The following is a 20,525-nucleotide window of genomic DNA, read 5'->3' as shown; positions in this document are numbered from 1 at the left end:
GAGGGGAAAGGTGTCCAACCTACAGCATCTAAACACTGGGGTACCTCAAGGCTCTGTTCTTGGGCCACTTCTCTTCTCCATCTACACGACATCTCTAGGACCAGTCATTCAGAAACATGGATTCTCCTACCACTGCTATGCTGATAATACCCAACTATACCTCTCTTTTCACCCTGATGATCCCTCGGTTCCAGCTCGCATCTCAGCCTGCCTGTCGGACATTTCACACTGGATGAAAGATCATCATCTTCAGCTTAACCTCACGAAAACAGAAATGCTTGAAGTTTCTTCCAACCCGACTCTGCACCACAGTTGCCTTTAAATAGCACAACATTGTGATTATACTATTCAGTACAATAAACTTTACTATGTGGTTCTAAAATACTATAGTATTTAGTTTAAATAACTATATTTTATTTGGGACCGTACTGCTGTTTATTTTTATCCAAACAGTGCCATAAGACCAATAAAAAGTCAACTTTACTTCATCATTTATCATTTTCTCTATTAGAGGTCGCTGTGATGATCAGATTCTCCACAGCTCTGATTCTCTCCGCTCTCGCCGGGTTCAGTGGCGCGCGCCTGTAATCCAAGCTACTGGGAGGCTGAGGCTGCGAATTGCTTGAGCTCAGGGCTTCTGGACTGCAGTGGACTATGTTGATCAGGTGTCCACACTAAGTTCGGTATCGATATGGTGCTCCTGGGGGAGCTTGGGACCACCAGGTCGTGTAATGAGGGGTGAACCGGCCCAGGTCGGCGACGGAGCAGGTCAAATCCCCCGTGCTGATCAGTAGTGGGATCACACCTGAGAATAGACACTGCAGTGCAGCCTGAGCGACACAGAGAGACGCAGACTTTTTCTTCCAGGTGCACTTACACATACAAAAAAAAGAGGAGAAATACTAATTAATCTCTTTCCCTAATTTTTTATTGTTCTGACCATTCTAGATTTATAGGGTCATCATAATTGCATTATAACAGGCTTCATCAGGCAGTAAATCTTTTGGACTCTTAAAATGTTCTTTTGATTATCAGAAACAATAAATATCACACACTTCTGATCACTTCAACATTCACTGTAATCCACTGCCACAATCACACACACACACACACACACACACACACACACACACACACACACACACACACACACACACACACACACACACACACACACATGGCTGTATAATAAAGCTTTGAACTAAACTTTGGATTTGGATGAGGCAACTTTAATATTGTATTGATTTTAACACATAATGAAGATCAAAGGCAAACATGAAGGGATTTACATTATAAACGCATCAGGAAATGATGAGATTAGAGAGTTTTAAATCATTTTTAACACACGGAAATAAACTTTTGTAGAAAATAAATTTGAAGGTGGCTTTAAAAAAAGTCTTAAATTACTTTAAAAACGAAAAAACAAATCGCCAATAGGTGGCAGCAAGAGACCGCTTTAATCGAGTGAAGCTTTGAGTGATTCATTCAGCCACGAATCCCTGATTCATTGACTCGCCCGACTCTTTACAAAGGCCAGAATCATTCGTGTAAGGAAACGCAGCTGTGTTTTATGCAGAGATGTCCAACTGTTCTGCTGTTTATTTTATTATTATCATAGTAATGATTTCACTATTATTTATGAGAAAATAACGCGGAAGTTTTTCAGCGCCTTGTCACGTGATCGTCAGCATCCATGGCAACGGTTCTTTTTGTGTTGTTTTGAACTCCGCTCTGTCATTGGCATCTGATCTCGGCGTCCTTCGTGGCAACTGATTCCCAGATTATTGATATTATTGATTGTTGGATAAATCGATTGATCGTCTGCTTTTTCCATCATTCAGGTTTGACCCTTGTTATCACAATGTGGTTTGTGTTCAGTATGTCTTGTGTTCATTACAGGTTTCAGAGTCGACTCACCTACGACTCGCTCCAGTTTAAGGGCCTCAACATCACTGTGGGAGAGCTGAAGCGGCAGATCATGAGGCGCGAGAGGCTGAAGTTCTGCCAGCTGAAGATCAGCAAAGCCCAAACTGATGAAGGTGAGATGAGGAAAAGCCACTTAAACTATATTACACTAACATTAGATGTGTTATCAGACAGACTTGTAGAAGCTGACATGTGTTATCATGACTCTGATGGTGACATATAGTGATGTTTTGAGTGTTTTAAAATGCTAATGGCACTCAAAGTATACCATGGTAAATGATTATTACTATATTCAAACTTTATTTTGCCGTCAGAATACACAGATGATGATGCTCTCATCCCTAAAAACACATCGGTCATCATCAGACGGGTCCCTGCTGCTGGACTGAAGTCCTCCAACAGAAGATTTGTTGGGTAAGTCATGTGAAATGAGTGCAATCATCCTCTGATAGATGTTATATCAAGAGTTTGAGTCTGTCTGTGGTGTTTAGTCACACAAGCTCCTTTGTTTTGTTTTGCAGACATCAAGCTGGACCATCAGCTAAATCTTCTCAAACAGGTGATTCTTCACTCCTCTCACTGGAGCAGCTGTTGAAGGTATTGAACAAATGATTAATTCACCTCACTGTGCTGCTCTGTATTGAACTGCAGTGTTTGCATTTGAGGCGTCATAATGACATGTAGTGCAGAATATCAATACACAGTGTTTAGCAAACAACAATACACACAAACACACACACACACACACACACACACACACAGCTTCTTAGGGAGATTTGAGGGTGTTTATTTAGAGCAAATCAGTGAAATAAAATTCTAATGTGCAAATGCCTGTGAAACAGACTGAGAATCTGGCTGAGGCAAAGGCATCAGAGGAGGACAAGCTAAAAGCGGCGATGTACCAGTCCAGTCTGTGCTACTACTCCAGCAGGTGAGCGTTCAGACACTGACAGGTTTGGTTTGTGAGAAATGTTAGAGCTGATTCTCATGGTTCTGATGTTCATCAGTGAGGCCATGACACTGCTTGGGCTTCTTCCACCCAACTATGTCTGCTTTCACTGTGGGATCCCAGGACACCACATTAGGCACTGCCCCTCTAAAGGGGTAACTGGGTTTTCTAAGCTTATGGTTGCTGTGAACTTGAGCTCTTGTCTCCATCAGTCAGATTGTTTGCTCTGTCGTTTGACTGTCACTCATGAATTCACAGGGCAGCAGCTCTGCTCCGCTTAAGCGCATCCGGAGGAGCACAGGGATTCCCCGCAGCTTCCTGTTGGAGGTGGAAGACCCAAACCGAAAGGGAGTCATGATGGACGGCAGCGGCAAATACGTCATTCCCATCATAGACGCGTGAGTAAACTGTACTCGGCATTGCAGAATGTTCTATTGTTAGTGAAAATCTCACATTATGTCTGCTTGTGTGTGTTTGCGCTCGATCTGTTTAGTGAGGCCTATGCTGCTGAGAAGAAAAAGAGGCCTTCCTTCTGCCAGACCAAGCCGCTGCCCTCCTCTTCCTCAGCTGGTGCGGCATCTTCAGTCCAGGACGCCAGAAGGAAACGTTCCCGCTCCCCATCTCCACCAGAGACGCACGGAGACCAGAAGAGACCACGTCACTGAGAGACCTTCACCCAAGAGACCTGGAGCCGACGTGAGCACAGTGTATATATTGTACATAGTTTATGAATAAAACTGAATAAAGATTATAGCAGCATAAACTGTGGACTGGTTGACCTTCACACAATACAGAAACACAAAAGAAAATGATCAACACATTAAGATAGAAATGATGAACAAACATGCTGCGGTAGAACCAGTGTGCTGTCCTGCTCAGAATCTAAAACTTTTAGTTAAAGTCTATTAAATGTTAATCTGAAAAAAATAAAACGCTGAACAGCTTTTATAGTATTCAATAGTTTTCCTCATAAAGGGGAAAAGTTCAAGAAACATGGAAGAAAAGGCGGCATGTACATATTTTTAAAAATCCATTGGAATGACAAAGATGTGCATGCTCTAATAAGTCATTTTGGCTGTGTTCATATGGTGTCCTTTGGTGGTTTCTATTGCTGTTGTTGTTTACAGTTCAGCTGACTTAAGCAAATAGATTTCTTTAAAATGTAGCTATTAAGGGAAAAAATAATGTATCTTTATATATATATATATATATACACATGGCCTCACTGTAGGAAGGCTGCTGCTGGGAGTCCCGACTGGGTCAGATGGCATTTCTGTGTGGAGTTTGTTTGTTCTCTCTGTGTTCATGTGGGTTTCTTCTGGGTGCTCCAAACCCATGTGCTATGCTGTAGGTGAATGAATAAACTAAATTAGCCATAGTGTGTGTGTGTTGTGTGTGTGTGTGTGTGTGTGTGTGTGTGTGTGTGTGTGTGTGTGTGTGTGTGTGTGTGTGAATGAGGGTGTATGGATATTGCCCAGTACTGGGTTGCAGCTGGAAGGGTATCCGCTGTGTAAAAAATATGCTGGATAAGTTGGCAGTTCATTCCGCTGTGGCGACCCCAGATTAATAAAGGGACTAAGATAAAGGAAAATGAATGAATAAATTGATTGATTGATTTTATTTAACAATTTTAACAAAAATATACAAACAAGTCCAGTTTGACATTCATATCTTAAAAACTGTCGAGGATAAAATACACAATAAAGCCACAGGCTGATTTCCATCGTGGTCATCGATATTCTTAAAAAATGAACGAGCAAATCATAAAGTGCAAACATCATCAGCTCAGAAACTCAGCACAACAAAAATCCTCAACTTCAACCGTAAAACAGCCATTTTTTAATTTCCTCTCTAAAAACTCTCAAATTGAATCTCTTTAAAACTCCTCGGCAGTATATTCCAAGCAACAGTACACAGAAAAGACTTTCTACCTGTTTCACTCTTAAATCTACAAGGACAAATACCCCTGCTACTCGCTCTTGTAGAATGACAGTGTACCTCACTAACTAAAACTTTATAAGTAAATATTTTGGGACCATTTTCTTTAAAATCTTAAACACCATCACCAATTTCAGAAAAGTGACCCTTTTTCCAACTTTTAATAAATTAATTTGACTATAATATTCATTATTTAAATGTGTCAGTGGAAGTACTTTGATAACAATTCTGCAACTTATTTTGGGCCCTCTGCAATTTATTTTTCATTTTTGTGGAACTACTGCTGTACCAAAAGGCTGCAGCATAGTCAAAGTATGACTGCACTAATGCACTAGCCAATATTTGTAAAGTTTGGAAATCTAAGAGCTCTGTCTGTCTTGCTAAAAACTTAATTTTAGAACTTTTGATTGGACTATAACAGCCATCTTCTCACCTGTCAAATTACTGTCTGAAATGGAACCTAAATATTTCCCTACATGTTTGGGTTCATTAATTTGATGCTCTACTTTTACCTCTGATCTGACACATTTTCTCAGTTTCAGTTGAACCATATAAAATAAATTCTGGTTTACACAAGTGTAAGGACAATTTATTAAGGTTAAACCATTAAGAGACTTCCTAAGTTTGTTTACTTTTTTCATTTTCAATAAATTCCTTCCTCTCATGAGACACAATTATTGCTGCATCATCCGCATTTAACAAAAGCTTTTTTGAACAGGCCATTTTCAAATCATTGATGTATATTAAAAAAGCAAAGGACCTAAAACACTGCCTTGTGAAACCCCATAAGAAACGGTCGAATAATCTGAAAACACATCATTTAAATCTACTATTTGACATCTGTTTTCAAGGTAAGACTTCATGCATTTACAGGCCAAAACACCAAAACCCATTGCCTTTACTTTTAAAATCAATATCCTGTGATCGACTGTATTGAAAGCTTTTTGCAGGTCTAAGAAAATCATCCCACTTAACTTCCTTTATCCATATCGCTCTTTATATAATTTGTTAAATAAAAGAAACTGTTGAATCAGTGGAATGATTTTCCTAAAACCCGACTGAAACTCTACAATACGTCACATTTTAAACAATATTTTTCAATGTGCTAATAAATAACTTTTTCCCTCCCTTTTGACAAAGCACTCAAAATTGATACCAGCCTAGAATTATTAACCTCAAACCTACTACCTTTCTTAAAAAGAGGAATAACTCTTGCTTTTTTCAACTTTACCTTGACAAACAGAAAAATTGATAATATGTGTAACCATCGGAGTGACGCATTTAGGGAGTCTTTGAGGGAACTGCACTGGAATATTATCTAACCCTGTTGCTTTACTATTTTTAAGTGTTATTAATTTCTTAAATATATCCCCCTCCTCTATTTTATTAAACAAAACTTTCTAGATTAAAACTGCATTTGGCATAATACTCTATAACTAATTTATCAATAAAAATGCCATTTTGTACTGGAAGCTTTTTAACCGTCAATATCAGGTGGTATTAAAAAAATAATTAACAATGTCATAGTCAGATATAATTAAAACAAACATGATGAAGCCAGTAAATCTGGTTGTGACCTACCCGTGTGTTACTTTTGTTTCTGATGGGGCCAAAAAGTATAATGTGCCATTTATGTTTAAAGTAAAATTATTCTCTATATATATATTTTAATTTGATATATTTTCAATTAAATTCAATATATTTCTGTCTAAGGCATATTTTTAAAATATAGACATGAAATTGAAATGATTTTTGTATTTTTGTTTACAAATAAACTTTTTGAAGTCTGCTAGTAAACTTTTAATTATTACTTACTATTAATAATGCATAGTCATCATACATCTCTAAATCTTTATTTCTTCAGTTTCACAGTTAGAAAGACAAATCAAAGTTTAAAAAAAAAAATTAATGTAAAAGTCTGCGTCTCTCTGTGTCGCTCAGACTGAACTGAAGTGTCTATTCACTGGCACGATCCCACTACTGATCGGCACGGGAGCTTTGACCTGCTCCGTTTCCGACCTGGGCCGGTTCACTCCTCCTTAAACAACCTGGCGGTCCCGAGCTCACCCAGGAGCACCATATCGATACCGAACTTAGTGCGGACACCCGATCGACATAGTCCACTGCAGTCCAGAAGCCCTGAGCTCAAGCGATCCGCAGCCTCAGCCAACCTGTAGCTTGGATTACAGGCGCGCGCCACTGAACCCGGCGAGAGCTGAGAGAATCAGAGCTGTGGAGAATCTGATCATCACAGCGACCTCTAGTGGAGGAAAACTCACTTTTATAGAAGTGAACTAATGCTTTAATAACCTGTGCTAATCATTCACTTACAATAGCATTATAGTTCACTATTATCCAGCAAGTTTTTACGCAGCGGATGCCCTTCCAGCCGCAACACATCTTTGGGAAACATCCACACACACACACACACACACACACTCATACACTACGGACAATTTAGTCCACCCAATTCACCTGTACCGCATGTCTTTGGACTGTGGGGGAAACCGGAGCACCCGGAGGAAACCCACGTGAAGGCAGGGGGAAAATGCAAACTCCACACAGAAACTGCGCTACTGCCTCGCCACCTTCACTATTGGAATTCATAACTTGATAATCCATTGTCTGGAATATTTTTTTTGCATGAGTAAAATTTGCATTTCACTGATTTTTCGTAATAATTAAAACAATGGTAAATCTGATAAATGATTAGAAATGATCCTTATATCAGGGATTATTCATTGCAGTCTTCTTGTTTTGTTTTAATTCATTGATGCAAATTAGGTCTGTAAATCATTTTTCATTATTCTGTAAACATTAAATGAGATCTGAATCACTAACCCTAAACAAAAGAGTTTTTGAATTAGAAACACTCAATAATATGAATCAGCCTTTCAGTTCAAGCCTGCTGCAGTCGCTCTTCTTCTTGGAAAGGTCAGTGCTGATCCTTGTTCTGCAGATTCTGACGTTTTAAATCTGCTTGTGGCAGGGGCGGACTGGGACAAAAATTCAGCCTTGGCACTGTAGCCACATCAGCCCACATTACCACACCGACACAACCCACCCACGGACACGGACATTTACTATTTATTTTGGTGTACAGATGGTGAAAAAATATGACATTCTTGCCGGAATTTGATTACGTCCGAGTAACCTCAGATTGGGTCGGCCCATCTTAAAATCAGGCGGCCGTCACCAATTGGGCCAAATGCTTAACATTTATTATTATTATTATTATTTATTTTATTTTTTTATCATCATCATAATATCACATCTAGCAAGACATAAAAGCTGCCTGCATGTAAGAACAATACATATTAAAAAAGAAAAAAAAAAACTGACAGGCCCACATTTAAAAATTGGTCCGGCCCTTCTGGCATTTGCCAGAATTGCCAGATGGCCAGTCCGCCCTTGGCTTGTGGTGTTTTATTTATTTGTATATGGGTGTAGGGTCCACCCAGTTGGTCCAATGATGGTATCCAATGGTGGATGAAGGTTCACTGCATGTTCGGTCTTTCCAGTGCACAATATTGATTTATATTAAACTTAACTCATATCTGACTCCAATTTTAGTATGAGGTGGTTTAGAATATTAATATATTTATCCTCGTTTTATCTGACTCCAATTATAAAACATTGATAAGATTATTTTGTTTCCTTTCACATTATTTTAGATTATGATTGAATATTCTTTTAATTTGTTATTATACCTTATTCTCATTTACTCAGATTCCTATAGCATCTCGAGTCTTTCACCGGCCGGGTATACAATCTCTTAATACAAGCTCGTCAGTCTTGGTCATTAAACAGAGGCGATTAACCACTCTCCTAAAGTGGCAGAACCCTATACTTACTCAATTTAGGAGATTTTTTATGTGGTCCCCATAGATCTGTTATCTACTTAATCAAGACAAAGTATTTTAATAATAATTGCACAGGATTATAAGTTTGTAGATGAAGGCCTAAATACCCACATTTAGATTAGTTTCAACAATATTTTGTTGTTCTAAATAGAAAACTCATAGTTGGCCTTTTACAGTCTAAGTATACTTGAATTAATGCCAATATGTTAGTCGGATCTCTAGCAACATTGTATAGCGTGCCACACTGCTCCGTCTAACATGTTTTAGTCCGTTACTAACCTGTACAGTGGCTTGTAGTGCTATGGACAACAACATTTATCAGTGATAAAAACACGAGGACTGTTTGAATAATTCAAAACATAACAATTTATTAGTCAGGTAAATGTGTATTATGCCAATTCAATCAGTCAATTCATAAAAGATCAATAAATACATCAAGTTACCAAAGATAAATCCAAGATTAAAAGATACATTCCTGACTTTAAAATATACATACGGGCTGATCCGGGTAAGCAGAATCGCGCTGAGCCTTTTTCAAACCTTACCTTAAGTAATCCAAGAATTCCCTCAAGGACAGGGGTGTGTGCATAACAAAAGGCACTTGCATTTAGTGCAGCCTGTGGAAAAGTCACACCCTTCACAGTGGTTCAAAAGATGCCTGAAGTTATATATTTATTGTTTTGATTATGTCTATTTCTGAGAGAATGAGACCATTGTACCAATCATACTGAGACATTTCAAATGATATCAAACATGATTGATAAAGTCGCTTAGGTTAATCTGGAACATTCAAACATTGAAATGACCATATGTGTGAGTTGGGGTGGTTGAAGCCGAGTTTCAGCAGACTCAGATGCAAATGCAGCAGGAATTGGTTTTTCCCGCATTCCCACCTGCTGGGTTGTGGTCAACAGTTGTTATGACTTAAATTGATATGTAGCTGCGAGAGTGATTAATTAATGCTCCATTTATCGTTTAATTGTCATAAAGTGAATTTATTTACCTTGGCATTTATATATGCTGTTTTGCTTTAAGAACAGTTTTCCTATGATGCTTAGCGCTACTGAAAGCGCTCCTGTAACCATTGGCAACTGACTCAGTGTGAGAGAGTGTGTGTGTTCGGAGTTTTGCTCCTGCTTCAGTATAAAAAAACTTCAGTAAACAGTTCATTTTTGTTCTAAACAAAGTTTTCCAGTCGTCATTATTGCTGCTAGATGAAAAGACAGAACAGAAAGTTTGGTGCCGAAACCCGGGAAACTAGCAAGCAATATCCGAAATGGCGGAACAGCTGGAGAGATTACTCCGAAAACGGAGAGCTGTACGCGGATCCACAACGAGACTTTTGCAGGACATTGAAACGGAGGTTAGCAAAGAAGATCCGATTGTTGATCATTTGCGTAAACTGTTAGCCCTGTTATCTGCAAAAGAGGAAACGCTGCTGGAGTTGGATATTAAGATAGAAGAAGGAACGGAAATGGATGATTTGGAGAATGAAGTTGAGAATGTTGAGGAATATAAAGGAAGGATAATCACTGTGAAAACCCGCGCGCACAGAGTGATACAGAAGAGCCGCGAAAGCAGCAGGCAGAGCAACACAGACCCCCCGCAACAAGGACAGACAGTTAAGTTACCGAAGTTAATTATTAACAAGTTTAACGGAGAAATTGGCCAATGGCAGGACTTTTGGAATCAATTTGACACAGCTATTCATAAAAATGACGCGCTGAGCAAAACGGAAAAGTTTAACTACTTAAAGACATATTTAACCGGCGCTGCTTCAAAGGCCATAGCGGGGCTGATGTTAACAGACAGTAGTTACGACCATGCTATTGATCTGCTGCTGAATCGATTCGGACGAAAAGATCTGCTTATTAACGCGCATATGAACAAAGCTGCTAAGTCTTTGTCCCGTAAGGAAATCCCATGACGTCACTGCTCTGAGACAGCTATATGACGAGTGTGAAGTGCAGATCCGCAGCTTAGAATTGCTGGGTGTCGTATCAGATGCCTATGGAAGCCTGTTATGTCCCGTTCTGCTACAGATGGTTCCAGATGATATTGCTCTGCAGTACAGTCGTCAGAGGGGAAACAGTGATGAATGGAAAGTTGCAGAAATAATGAAATTCCTGCAAGCTGAGATTTTAAGCAGAGAGAGAACTGTGCAGCTGCTTAAACCAAGTAATTACAAAGACAATCAAAGCTATCAGAAACCATTCAAAAAACAAGATACTGCATTTGAATTTAAGCAGAGAAAGCATCACATTCCATCAGCTGCAGTACTTCAAACTACCAGTCATAGACCACAGAGCTGTGTTTTCTGTGACAGCACAACACACAAAACAGAACTGTGTGCAGAAACTGATATTGCTACACGAAAAGAAAAATTGATGAAAATGGGACGATGTTTTTTGTGTCTAGGACCAAAACATATCGCAAGGTTCTGTAAAAGCAAAGTGAGCTGCAATTCATGTGGAAGCAAACATCACAGTGCTGTATGTGAGAAAAAAGAGAAAAATGCACCTGACAGTGTAGACAAAGATAATGTGGTTTCCTCATTTACCTCACATTCATTAAAGATACAGCCCACTAAACAAGACCACAGTGTGTTGCTGCAGACAGTCAGAGCTTGGGCTGAAGGGCCTGGTGGACGAATAAGCGTTCGGTGCTTATTAGATGGAGGCAGCCAGAGAAGCTTTATCAGTGAAAGGGCTGTCAGAGCTTTAAAATTACCTGTAATAAAACGAGAAACATTCACTCTACATACCTTTGGTTGTGCAGAACCAGTGACAACAAAGCGAAATACAGTGAAGGTAACTCTCCAGAACACCCAACAAAGGGAGCAGAAAATTGAAATAGAAGCACTTCAGACACCCCAGGTGTGCACTGCTCTGATGAAAATTCCAGGTGAGCACATACAAGCAGAACTGAGAAGAAAAGGGCTGCAGTTAGCAGATTACCAAGATGACAATGCTTGTGACACAGAGTTATCTGTGTTGATTGGTGCTGACTATTACTGGCACATAGTGTCAGGCCATGTGGAAAGAATAACAGATGCTCTTGTAGCTGTTGAAAGCATTTTCGGATGGTCAGTGCAGGGCCCGGTCAAAATGTCCAGTGTTGCTGATGCAGCATGTATGCATAGTCAAGTCAATGAAGACACACTGGTTTCAGATCACCTAAAAGCCTTCTGGGAAATTGAGTCTCTTGGTATAACCATGAAGCAGACAGACAGTGCTGAGGAAGAGGAATCTCTTTACAAATTTGAAAAGACAACTCAGTACAAAAATGGCCGATATGAAGTTGAGTTGCCATGGCGACCTGACAAACCAGAACTCCCTGATAACTACAGGATTGCTAAGAAGAGATTTGAGGGCCTGAAAAAAAGGTTGCAGTCAGATGTAGTTTTGTATCACAGATATAATGAAGTTGTGTGTGATTACCTTGAGCAGGGCATTGTCGAAGAAGTTGCGGAGGATCAGTCATCTCAGCCCACTGCAAAATATTACATGCCTCATCATGCTGTTCTGCGTGAAGACAAGGTAACAACAAAGCTCAGAGTGGTGTTTGATGCATCATCACATGAAACTGATTCTCCATCACTAAATGACTGTTTGCTAACTGGTCCTAATCTGAACCCAGATCTTCTCAGCATATTAATCAAATTCAGACTGAATGCAATCGCATTTACAGCAGACATCAAGAAGGCTTTCTTGCAGATTTCTCTTGCTGAGAAGGACAGGGATGCAGTACGATTTCTCTGGCTTGCTGTGCCACCACATGAGAATAAAGGCGAGAAGCTGCGTGTGCTACGGATGACGAGAGTAGTGTTTGGAGTGTCCCCAGCCCATTTCTCCTTGCAGCTACCGTGAGAAAGCATCTGAAGAAATATGAAGAGCAGAATCCTGAGGTAGTAAACATAATAAAAGAATCACTATATGTTGATGATTTCATCTCAAGTGCAAGTGATGTTGAAAAGGCCTTCTCCATAACAACTACTGCAAAACAGATTATGTCAACTGCTGGCATGGACCTGTGCAAATGGACAACCAACTGTCATGTGTTAAAGGAAAAATGGAAAACAGTGAGAAATGACGTTGTTCCAGATAAAGAAATGCCAGGATCTGTATTGAAGGTATTAGGCCTGGTTTGGAGAACTGAGACAGATGACTTTGTCTTTGATTTGACTGCGTTACTAGATGCTGTAGCAAAGGGAGAGAACACAAAAAGAGCCATTCTGAAACTCTCTGCTCGCATATTCGACCCAATAGGATTCCTCACTCCCTTCACTGTGCGAGTCAAATGCCTATTTCAAGAGATGTGGACGCGTGGTCTCGGCTGGGATGAGGAGCTGCCTGCAGACATTGAAAAAGAATGGAGAAAATGGTGCTCAGAGCTAGCACAGATCCACCACATAGTCATCCAGCGCTGGTATGGAATAACATCCGAGCACAGACATGATGCACAGCAACTTCACGTGTTCTGTGATGCGAGTGAACGAGCCTATAGTGCTGCTGCCTACCTGTTACTAGAGCTGAACGATGGAACAAAGACTACTTGCCTTGTCGCTTCCAAGTCCAGGGTAGCGCCTTTGAAGAAAATGTCACTGCCATGTCATGAGCTTATGGGTGCGGTGATTGGTGCAAGACTAGGAAACAGCTTGTTAAAACCGATGAATATGGATCCCCAATCACTTCACATGTGGACTGATTCTATGATCGTACTACAGTGGATTCAAAGTCCAGCTCACAAGTGGAAACAGTTTGTGTCAAACAGAGTGGCTGAAATACAGTCTATAACTAACCCTGCAATGTGGTCACACTGTAGGAGCAAAGACAATCCCGCAGACCTTCCCACTAGAGGTCAGACTGTGACTAATCTAAAGGAAAATGAACTTAACAGTTGCGAGGACAACAGTGGAATGGAATCTTTGTTAAATTTAGCAAAGTACAGTAAACTGAACAGAGTATTGCGAATAACTGCTTGGATCAAGAGGTTCATGCACAACAGTAAATCAAGCTCTAAAAGACGCGGTGAGTTAACTGCAGATGAAATGTTTGAGGCTGAAAAGTACTGGATAAAAGTGACACAAGACAGCAACTTCAGGCATGAGATTACTTTGCTAAAAGCTCACAAAGGCCTAAATGCGGACTCAAAAATAAAAGAACTGAAACCTTTCCTGGATGACGATGAATTAATCTGTGTTGGAGGCAGACTGCAACAATCAAAATTCAGTTACAGGGAAAAGCACCCATGGATTCTACCTAAAAGGGCCAGATACTGTGAGCTGCTAGTGCAGCACAACCATGAATTAACTATGCATTCAGGTTTGAGAGACACTCTAGTACAAATTAGGAGTAAATACTGGATTTTACAAGGCCGACAACTTGTGAAAACTATTCTGTCAAAATGTGCTGTGTGCAAAAGATTTAAAGCAAAGCCCTCACAACAGGACACTGTCCCCTTGCCCCGAGATAGGATAGTAGAGACCCCTCCATTTGAAGTGACTGGCATTGATTTTGCAGGTCCTCTGTATGTAAAAAATGATCGTGTGTTATGCAAGGCCTACATTGCATTGTTCACATGTGCCGTCACCAGAGCAGTGCACTTGGAGCTGGTTTCAAGCCAATCAACAGAAAGCTTCCTGCTAGCACTTAAGCGATTTGTATCTAGAAGAGGACTGTGCAAGATAATTTATTCAGACAATGCCAAAACATTCAAAAGAGCCAATCAAGATCTTAGTGAGCTGTGGCAAACAATTAAAGATCCTCAAGTTCTAGAATATTTCTCAGGGAAGGGCATCACCTGGCGTTTCATCGTAGAGCGAGCAGCCTGGTGGGGCAGCTTTTGGGAGAGGTTAGTTCGATCTGTGAAGACGTGTCTGAGAAAGGTGCTTGGGAGAGCATCACTAACTTTCGAAGAGATGTGTACACTACTTACAGAAGTAGAAGCTGTACTTAACTCCAGACCACTTACCTTTGTCAATAATGAACTTGATGACCCACAGCCACTTACACCTGCACACTTTCTAGTTGGCGAGCGACTAACTGCACTGCCACCAAAACCATTTCCTGCGGACTATGATCACCCCACTGTGAACAAAGAGGATATGACATGGAGATGGAGATACAGGAATCGACTCATAACCGTCCTGTGGAACCGCTGGAGAAAGGACTATCTGTTAGACCTGAAATCTGCACATTCGTGCCGCATACAGAAACCTACTGAGCTGAAAATTGGGGACATTGTTCTCATTGGAGAAGCTAACATGCCAAGGCAATCTTGGAAGTTAGGAAAAATTGAACTTTTGTTTCCAGGGCGAGATGGTAAAGTTCGAGCATGTGCTGTTCGCACATCTGCAGAGACTGTTTTGAGAAGACCAATTCAATTGCTATATGCATTAGAGATTGAGTAGATGAACAGTTGTTCATGGGGTGGAGGATGTTATGACTTAAATTGATATGTAGCTGCAAGAGTGATTTATTAATGCTCCATTTATCGTTTAATTGTCATAAAGTGAATTTATTTACCTTGGCATTTATATATGCTGTTTTGCTTTAAGAACAGTTTTCCTATGATGCTTAGCGCTACTGAAAGCGCGCCTGTAACCATTGGCAACTGACTCAGTGTGAGAGAGTGTGTGTGTTCGGAGTTTTGCTCCTGCTTCAGTATACAAAAACTTCAGTAAACAGTTCATTTTCGTTCTAAACAAAGTTTTCCAGTCGTCATTATTGCTGCTAGATGAAAAGACAGAACAACAGTCTCTGTTTTCAGCTCATGTTTTGAATTGTCAAAGACATCAAAAATATTTGTAATATTTCATTTCTTACATGAGCTTATTTTTATGATGAAGAAACCCACAGTAATGATAATAAATGAGTGGATTGTGACAGATCCACAGATGCTTTCAGATTTGTGCTCATCATCTATAAGATTTATCCTTTCTCTTTTTTTTATTACAGGTTTTTACAATTGTTTTGCCACAAATTTCAGAACTTTGGTGTCAATTTTCAAAAGTCTAGACGCAAAATTCACAACCTTTGCCAAAATTGTACATTTTTGCAAAACTTTTAACTCTTTTTTCAAATGCTTGGATACAACACACACAAGTCAAACATACTTTATTCATTGAACTAAGATCACCTTTTCAATATAACACAATTAAACTTCAAATTGATCCCATTTCAAAATGCAACTCAAACATTACATTTGAAATAACCATGTATTCATTTACTTCACATGATGTTATTATCAACTGATACAAGCACTCAAAATGATGAATAACTGCTGCATTATTGTTGATGTGGGGAAACTGATGTACAATATTACATGTTTAGATGATGAAATAATCAGGATAGATCAAATGACATCAGTTACCACAGAAGATGACCCAACTGAACTACATTATCTATAGATGTCATCTTTATTCATCCTTAGTCCATATTTATGATTTCTTTGTTCTGTGTACCACTTTTACAGACAATGTTTATATATTTGACATCACTGTAAGAAAGCCCAGTCACAGCAGACCAATGTCAGGCCTGGATTTACATTGACAGAAGGTTCTTTCTGAGTAATGAAAACACCACTGAAATGTAGAGGAGAACCCGTGACCAAATCCACAAGACCAGACTGATGGTAACACAAAATCCCAAAATAGAAATCTGATATATAGAAATATATGCAAATTACATATGTGACATAATAGTTCATATGAATTTTACATATATAAAATATGTTATACATGTCAAAATATTGCCATTTGTTAAAATATTAGAATTACAAATATGTACATATATGTTACGTATATATATGATCCATTATGTTATATATTTTACCCCTACAAATATATATATATATATATATATATATATATATATATATATATATATATATATATATATATATATATATATATATATATGATATGGTTGAAAAAAATATAAACAATGATTTTTTCACTATTTTGACAAATTATTGACTATTATGACATTTTATAATAATGTAATTTGCAGATGGGACCATATATCATGCCATTTATCAGCTTTCTATATGGGGACGTGAAGTGAGAAAAAAATACAGTAAACCTACATTATGATGGAATGAATAAAACTAGTTCCGTATATCCACTGTCTGCACTGTTTCCCTTTACACTTATAGACCATAATGAAACCTGTATCATATATTTTAAACAACAATATTTAATGATTGTTAATGATTGTTTATTGAAGCGATGTACATCTTGTGTGCTGCTGGTGATCTAAAGTAGTGTTCCTGTAGTATTTGTATTATAAAAGGATTATGTGAATCAATGATCCTGCAAATGCAAGACTTCTTTAAGGGAATGAATGCTGTATGCAGAACACTGGAGAGTGTTAAAAGTAGTGACTGTTTAGGGTTTTGTGTCTAGAGATTTTTTAATTGACATCAGGGTTCTGAAATTTGTGGCAAAACAATTGGAAAAAAAAACTGTAACACATAATGAAGATCAAGGGCAAACAAATAAATGATGAGCTTAGAGAGTTTTAAATCATTTTAACATACAGAGATGAACATTTGTAGAAAATACATTTAAAGGTGTTTTTAAAAAGTGTTAAATTACTTTAAAACGGAAAAACAAATCGCCAATAGGTGGCAGCAAGAGACCTCTTTAATCGAGTGAAGCTTTAAGTGATTCATTCAGCCGCGAATCACTGATTCAGTGACTCGCCCGACTCTATACAGAGTCCTGAACCATTCGTGTAAGGAAACGCCACTGTTTATTATTCAGAGATGGCCAACTGTTCTGCTGTTTATTTAATTATTATCATTGTAATGATTTCACTATTATTAATGAGAAAATAACGCGGAAGTTTTTAGCGCCTCGTCACGTGATCGTCAGCATCCATGGCAACGGTTCTTTTTGTGTTGTTTTGAACTTGCTCTGTCATTGGCATCTGATCTCGGCGTCCTTCGTGGCTACTGATTCCCAGATTATTGATTGTTGGATACATCGATTGATCGTCTGCTTCTCCCATCATTCAGGTTTGACCCTTTTTATCACACTGTGGTTTGTATTCAGTATGTCTTGTGTTCATTACAGGTTTCAGAGTCGACTCACCTACGACTCGCTCCAGTTTGAGGGCCTCAACATCACTGCGGGAGAGCTGAAGCGGCAGATCATGAGGCGCGAGAGGCTGAAGTTCTGCCAGCTGAAGATCAGCAAAGCCCAAACTGATGAAGGTGAGATGAGGAAAAGCCACTTAAACTATATTACACTAACATTAGATGTGTTATCAGACAGACTTGTAGAAGCTGTGATGTGTTATCATGACTCTGATGATGACACATAGTGATGATTTGAGTGTTTTAAAATGCTAATGGCACTCAAAGTATACCATGGTAAATGATTATTACTATATTCAAACTTTATTTTGCTGTCAGAATACACAGATGATGATGCTCTCATCCCTAAAAACACATCGGTCATCATCAGACGGGTCCCTGCTGCTGGACTGAAGTCCTCCAACAGAAGATTTGTTGGGTAAGTCATGTGAAATGAGTGCAATCTTCCTCTGATAGATGTTATATCAAGAGTTTGAGTCTGTCTGTGGTGTTTTAGTCACACAAGCTCCTTTGTTTTGTTTTGCAGACATCAAGCTGAACCATCTGCAAAATCTTCTCAAACAGGTGATTCTTCACTCCTCTCACTGGAGCAGCTGTTGAAGGTATTGAACAAATGATTAATTCACCCCACTGTGCTGCTCTGTATTGAACTGCAGTGTTTGCATTTGAGGCGTCATAATGACATGTAGTGCAGAATATCAATACACTGTGTAAAAAAAAAACACACACACACACACACACACACACACACACACACACACACACACACACACACACACAGCTTCTTAGGCAGACCAGTAAAATAAAATTCTAATGTGCAAATGCCTGTGAAACAGACTGAGAATCTGGCTGAGGCAAAGGCATCAGAGGAGGACAAGCTAAAAGCGGTGATGTACCAGTCCAGTCTGTGCTACTACTCCAGCAGGTGAGCGTTCAGACACTGACAGGTTTGGTTTGTGAGAAATGTTAGAGCTGATTCTCATGGTTCTGATGTTCATCAGTGAGGCCATGACACTGCTTGGGCTTCTTCCACCCAACTATGTCTGTTTTTACTGTGGGATCCCAGGACACCACATTAGGCACTGCCCCTCTAAAGGGGTAACTGGGTTTTCTAAGCTTATGGTTGCTGTGAACTTGAGCTCTTGTCTCCATCAGTCAGATTGTTTGCTCTGTCGTTTGACTGTCACTCATGAATTCACAGGGCAGCAGCTCTGCTCCGCACAAGCGCATCCGGAGGAGCACAGGGATTCCCCGCAGCTTCCTGTTGGAGGTGGACGACCCAAACCGAAAGGGAGTCATGATGGACGGCAGCGGCAAATACGTCATTCCCATCATAGACGCGTGAGTAAACTGTACTTGGCATTGCAGCATGTTCTATTGTTTGTGAAAATCTCACATTATGTTTGCTTGTGTGTGTTTGCACTTGATCTGTTCAGTGAGGCCTATGCTGCTGAGAAGAAAAAGAGGCCTTCCTTCTGCCAGACCAAGCCGCTGCCCTCCTCTTCCTCAGCTGGTGCAGCATCTTCAGTCCAGGACGCCAGAGGGAAACGTTCCCGCTCCCCATCTCCACCAGAGACGCACAACGACCAGAAGAGACCACGTCACTGAGAGACCTTCACCCAAGAGACCTGGAGCCGACGTGAGCACAGTGTATATATTGTACATAGTTTATGAATAAAACTGAATAAAGATTATAGCAGCATAAACTGTGGACTGGTTGACCTTCACACAATACAGAAACACAAAAGAAAATGATCAACACATTAAGATAGAAATGATGAACAAACATGCTGCGGGAGAACCAGTGTGCTGTCCTGCTCAGAATCTAAAGCTTTTAGTTAAAGTTTATTTCAGAGGTGCTTCAGGGAAACTTTTTCTTATGAAAGGCCAAAAACTAAACTCGTCTGAGGGTGGTGGGCTGGAGGTAAATTTACCAAACTGTAAAATTATTATTATTCATTATATAATTTACATGATTCACTGAATACTGTAATTTACAACATTTAAAATTCTTTAATTGTATTAATAATTATACATTTTATAATGAATGAAAGTCTTACAATAAAACATGAACAATCCCATTTATAACACTAAAAATACACTTTGCCTTCGCTTGCTGATGTCTTCTGTAATGTCTGCTCTCCTTCAAGTGACTATTATTTTATTTGATTCATTCACAACATTTCATTGAAACGTTTAATTTCAGTTTGTTTATTTTTTTTATCTCAACAGTTAAAAAACAAAGTTATGTTGTATTAGAAATGACAATCTCTGTTAAAGACTTTTCCCAAAAACTCCCCATCATTCTCCCTCTCTTCTCAGATGGGATGGAGGGCCAAATCAAAGGTTACCGTAGATCCACTTTGGCCCACGGGCCCTAGTTTGGGCATCTCTGATTTACACCGATGACATGCTCATCTAATCAATCCTGGCCAAACAAAATGTTGCAGCTCATCTGGTCTTCAATGATCCCAAGAGAGCCCACGTCACACCTCTCTTAAGCCTGATTTATACTTCTGCGTCAAGTGACCGGCGTAACCCACAGCGCATGCAACGCGCGTGGCTGTGCATTTATACTTCTGCGCGCTGTCTCTGTTGGTCTGCAATAACACTTCCGAAACGCTAGTTGGCAGTGAGGTGTAAATGTTCCTTTGTGTCGAGTTTCTTCACTGCTTTTTTGCTTTTCCTGAACACTTCCGGGATGTACAAGTGGCTCAAACTCGCTCATTTTGAGGCAGGAACCGGCA

General features: G+C 39.5%; 2 protein-coding genes and 2 non-coding genes across 4 annotated transcripts; 3 read left to right on the top strand and 1 right to left on the bottom strand.

Moving 5' to 3' along the window:
- Positions 1–561: 561 nt before the first annotated feature.
- On the top strand, positions 562–859 carry LOC147834711 (signal recognition particle RNA). Its single transcript, XR_015503128.1, has one exon.
- Positions 860–1,713: 854 nt separating this feature from the next.
- Positions 1,714–3,638, top strand: LOC110438889 (E3 ubiquitin-protein ligase RBBP6-like). Its single transcript, XM_087273453.1, has 6 exons — positions 1,714–2,039; positions 2,241–2,340; positions 2,448–2,523; positions 2,769–2,857; positions 3,134–3,273; positions 3,369–3,638. The coding sequence occupies exons 1-5, from the start codon at positions 1,862–1,864 to the stop codon at positions 3,231–3,233; spliced, it is 543 nt and encodes a 180-aa protein (XP_087129579.1). The 5' UTR covers positions 1,714–1,861; the 3' UTR covers positions 3,234–3,273; positions 3,369–3,638.
- A 3,087-nt stretch (positions 3,639–6,725) lies between these two features.
- Positions 6,726–7,023, bottom strand: LOC147834710 (signal recognition particle RNA). Its single transcript, XR_015503176.1, has one exon.
- A 9,592-nt stretch (positions 7,024–16,615) lies between these two features.
- Positions 16,616–19,484, top strand: si:dkey-27d5.13. Its single transcript, XM_087273454.1, has 6 exons — positions 16,616–17,895; positions 18,097–18,196; positions 18,305–18,380; positions 18,615–18,703; positions 18,980–19,119; positions 19,215–19,484. Exons 1-5 carry the CDS (start codon positions 17,736–17,738, stop codon positions 19,077–19,079), a joined length of 525 nt encoding a protein of 174 aa, XP_087129580.1. The 5' UTR covers positions 16,616–17,735; the 3' UTR covers positions 19,080–19,119; positions 19,215–19,484.
- The last annotated feature ends 1,041 nt before the right edge of the window (positions 19,485–20,525 follow it).

The sequence above is a fragment of the Danio rerio genome, chromosome 11, assembly GCF_052040795.2.
Source record: "Danio rerio strain M-AB ecotype USA chromosome 11, GRCz13ab, whole genome shotgun sequence".
Classification (NCBI taxonomy): Eukaryota; Metazoa; Chordata; class Actinopteri; order Cypriniformes; family Danionidae; genus Danio; species Danio rerio.
The sequence above is the reverse complement of the archived record's forward strand: the minus strand, read 5'-3'. Positions and strand labels throughout refer to the sequence as shown.

Coding starts and splice junctions, on each gene's coding strand:
- LOC110438889 (XM_087273453.1), top strand. CDS start 1,862: ATGTGGTTTGTGTTCAGTATGTCTTGTGTTCATTACAGGTTTCAGAGT. Junction 2,040..2,240: donor CAAAGCCCAAACTGATGAAG/GTGAGATGAGGA, acceptor TTTTGCCGTCAG/AATACACAGATGATGATGCT. Junction 2,524..2,768: donor CACTGGAGCAGCTGTTGAAG/GTATTGAACAAA, acceptor CCTGTGAAACAG/ACTGAGAATCTGGCTGAGGC.
- si:dkey-27d5.13 (XM_087273454.1), top strand. CDS start 17,736: ATGTCTTGTGTTCATTACAGGTTTCAGAGTCGACTCACCTACGACTCG. Junction 18,197..18,304: donor TCCAACAGAAGATTTGTTGG/GTAAGTCATGTG, acceptor TTTGTTTTGCAG/ACATCAAGCTGAACCATCTG. Junction 18,704..18,979: donor CTGTGCTACTACTCCAGCAG/GTGAGCGTTCAG, acceptor ATGAATTCACAG/GGCAGCAGCTCTGCTCCGCA.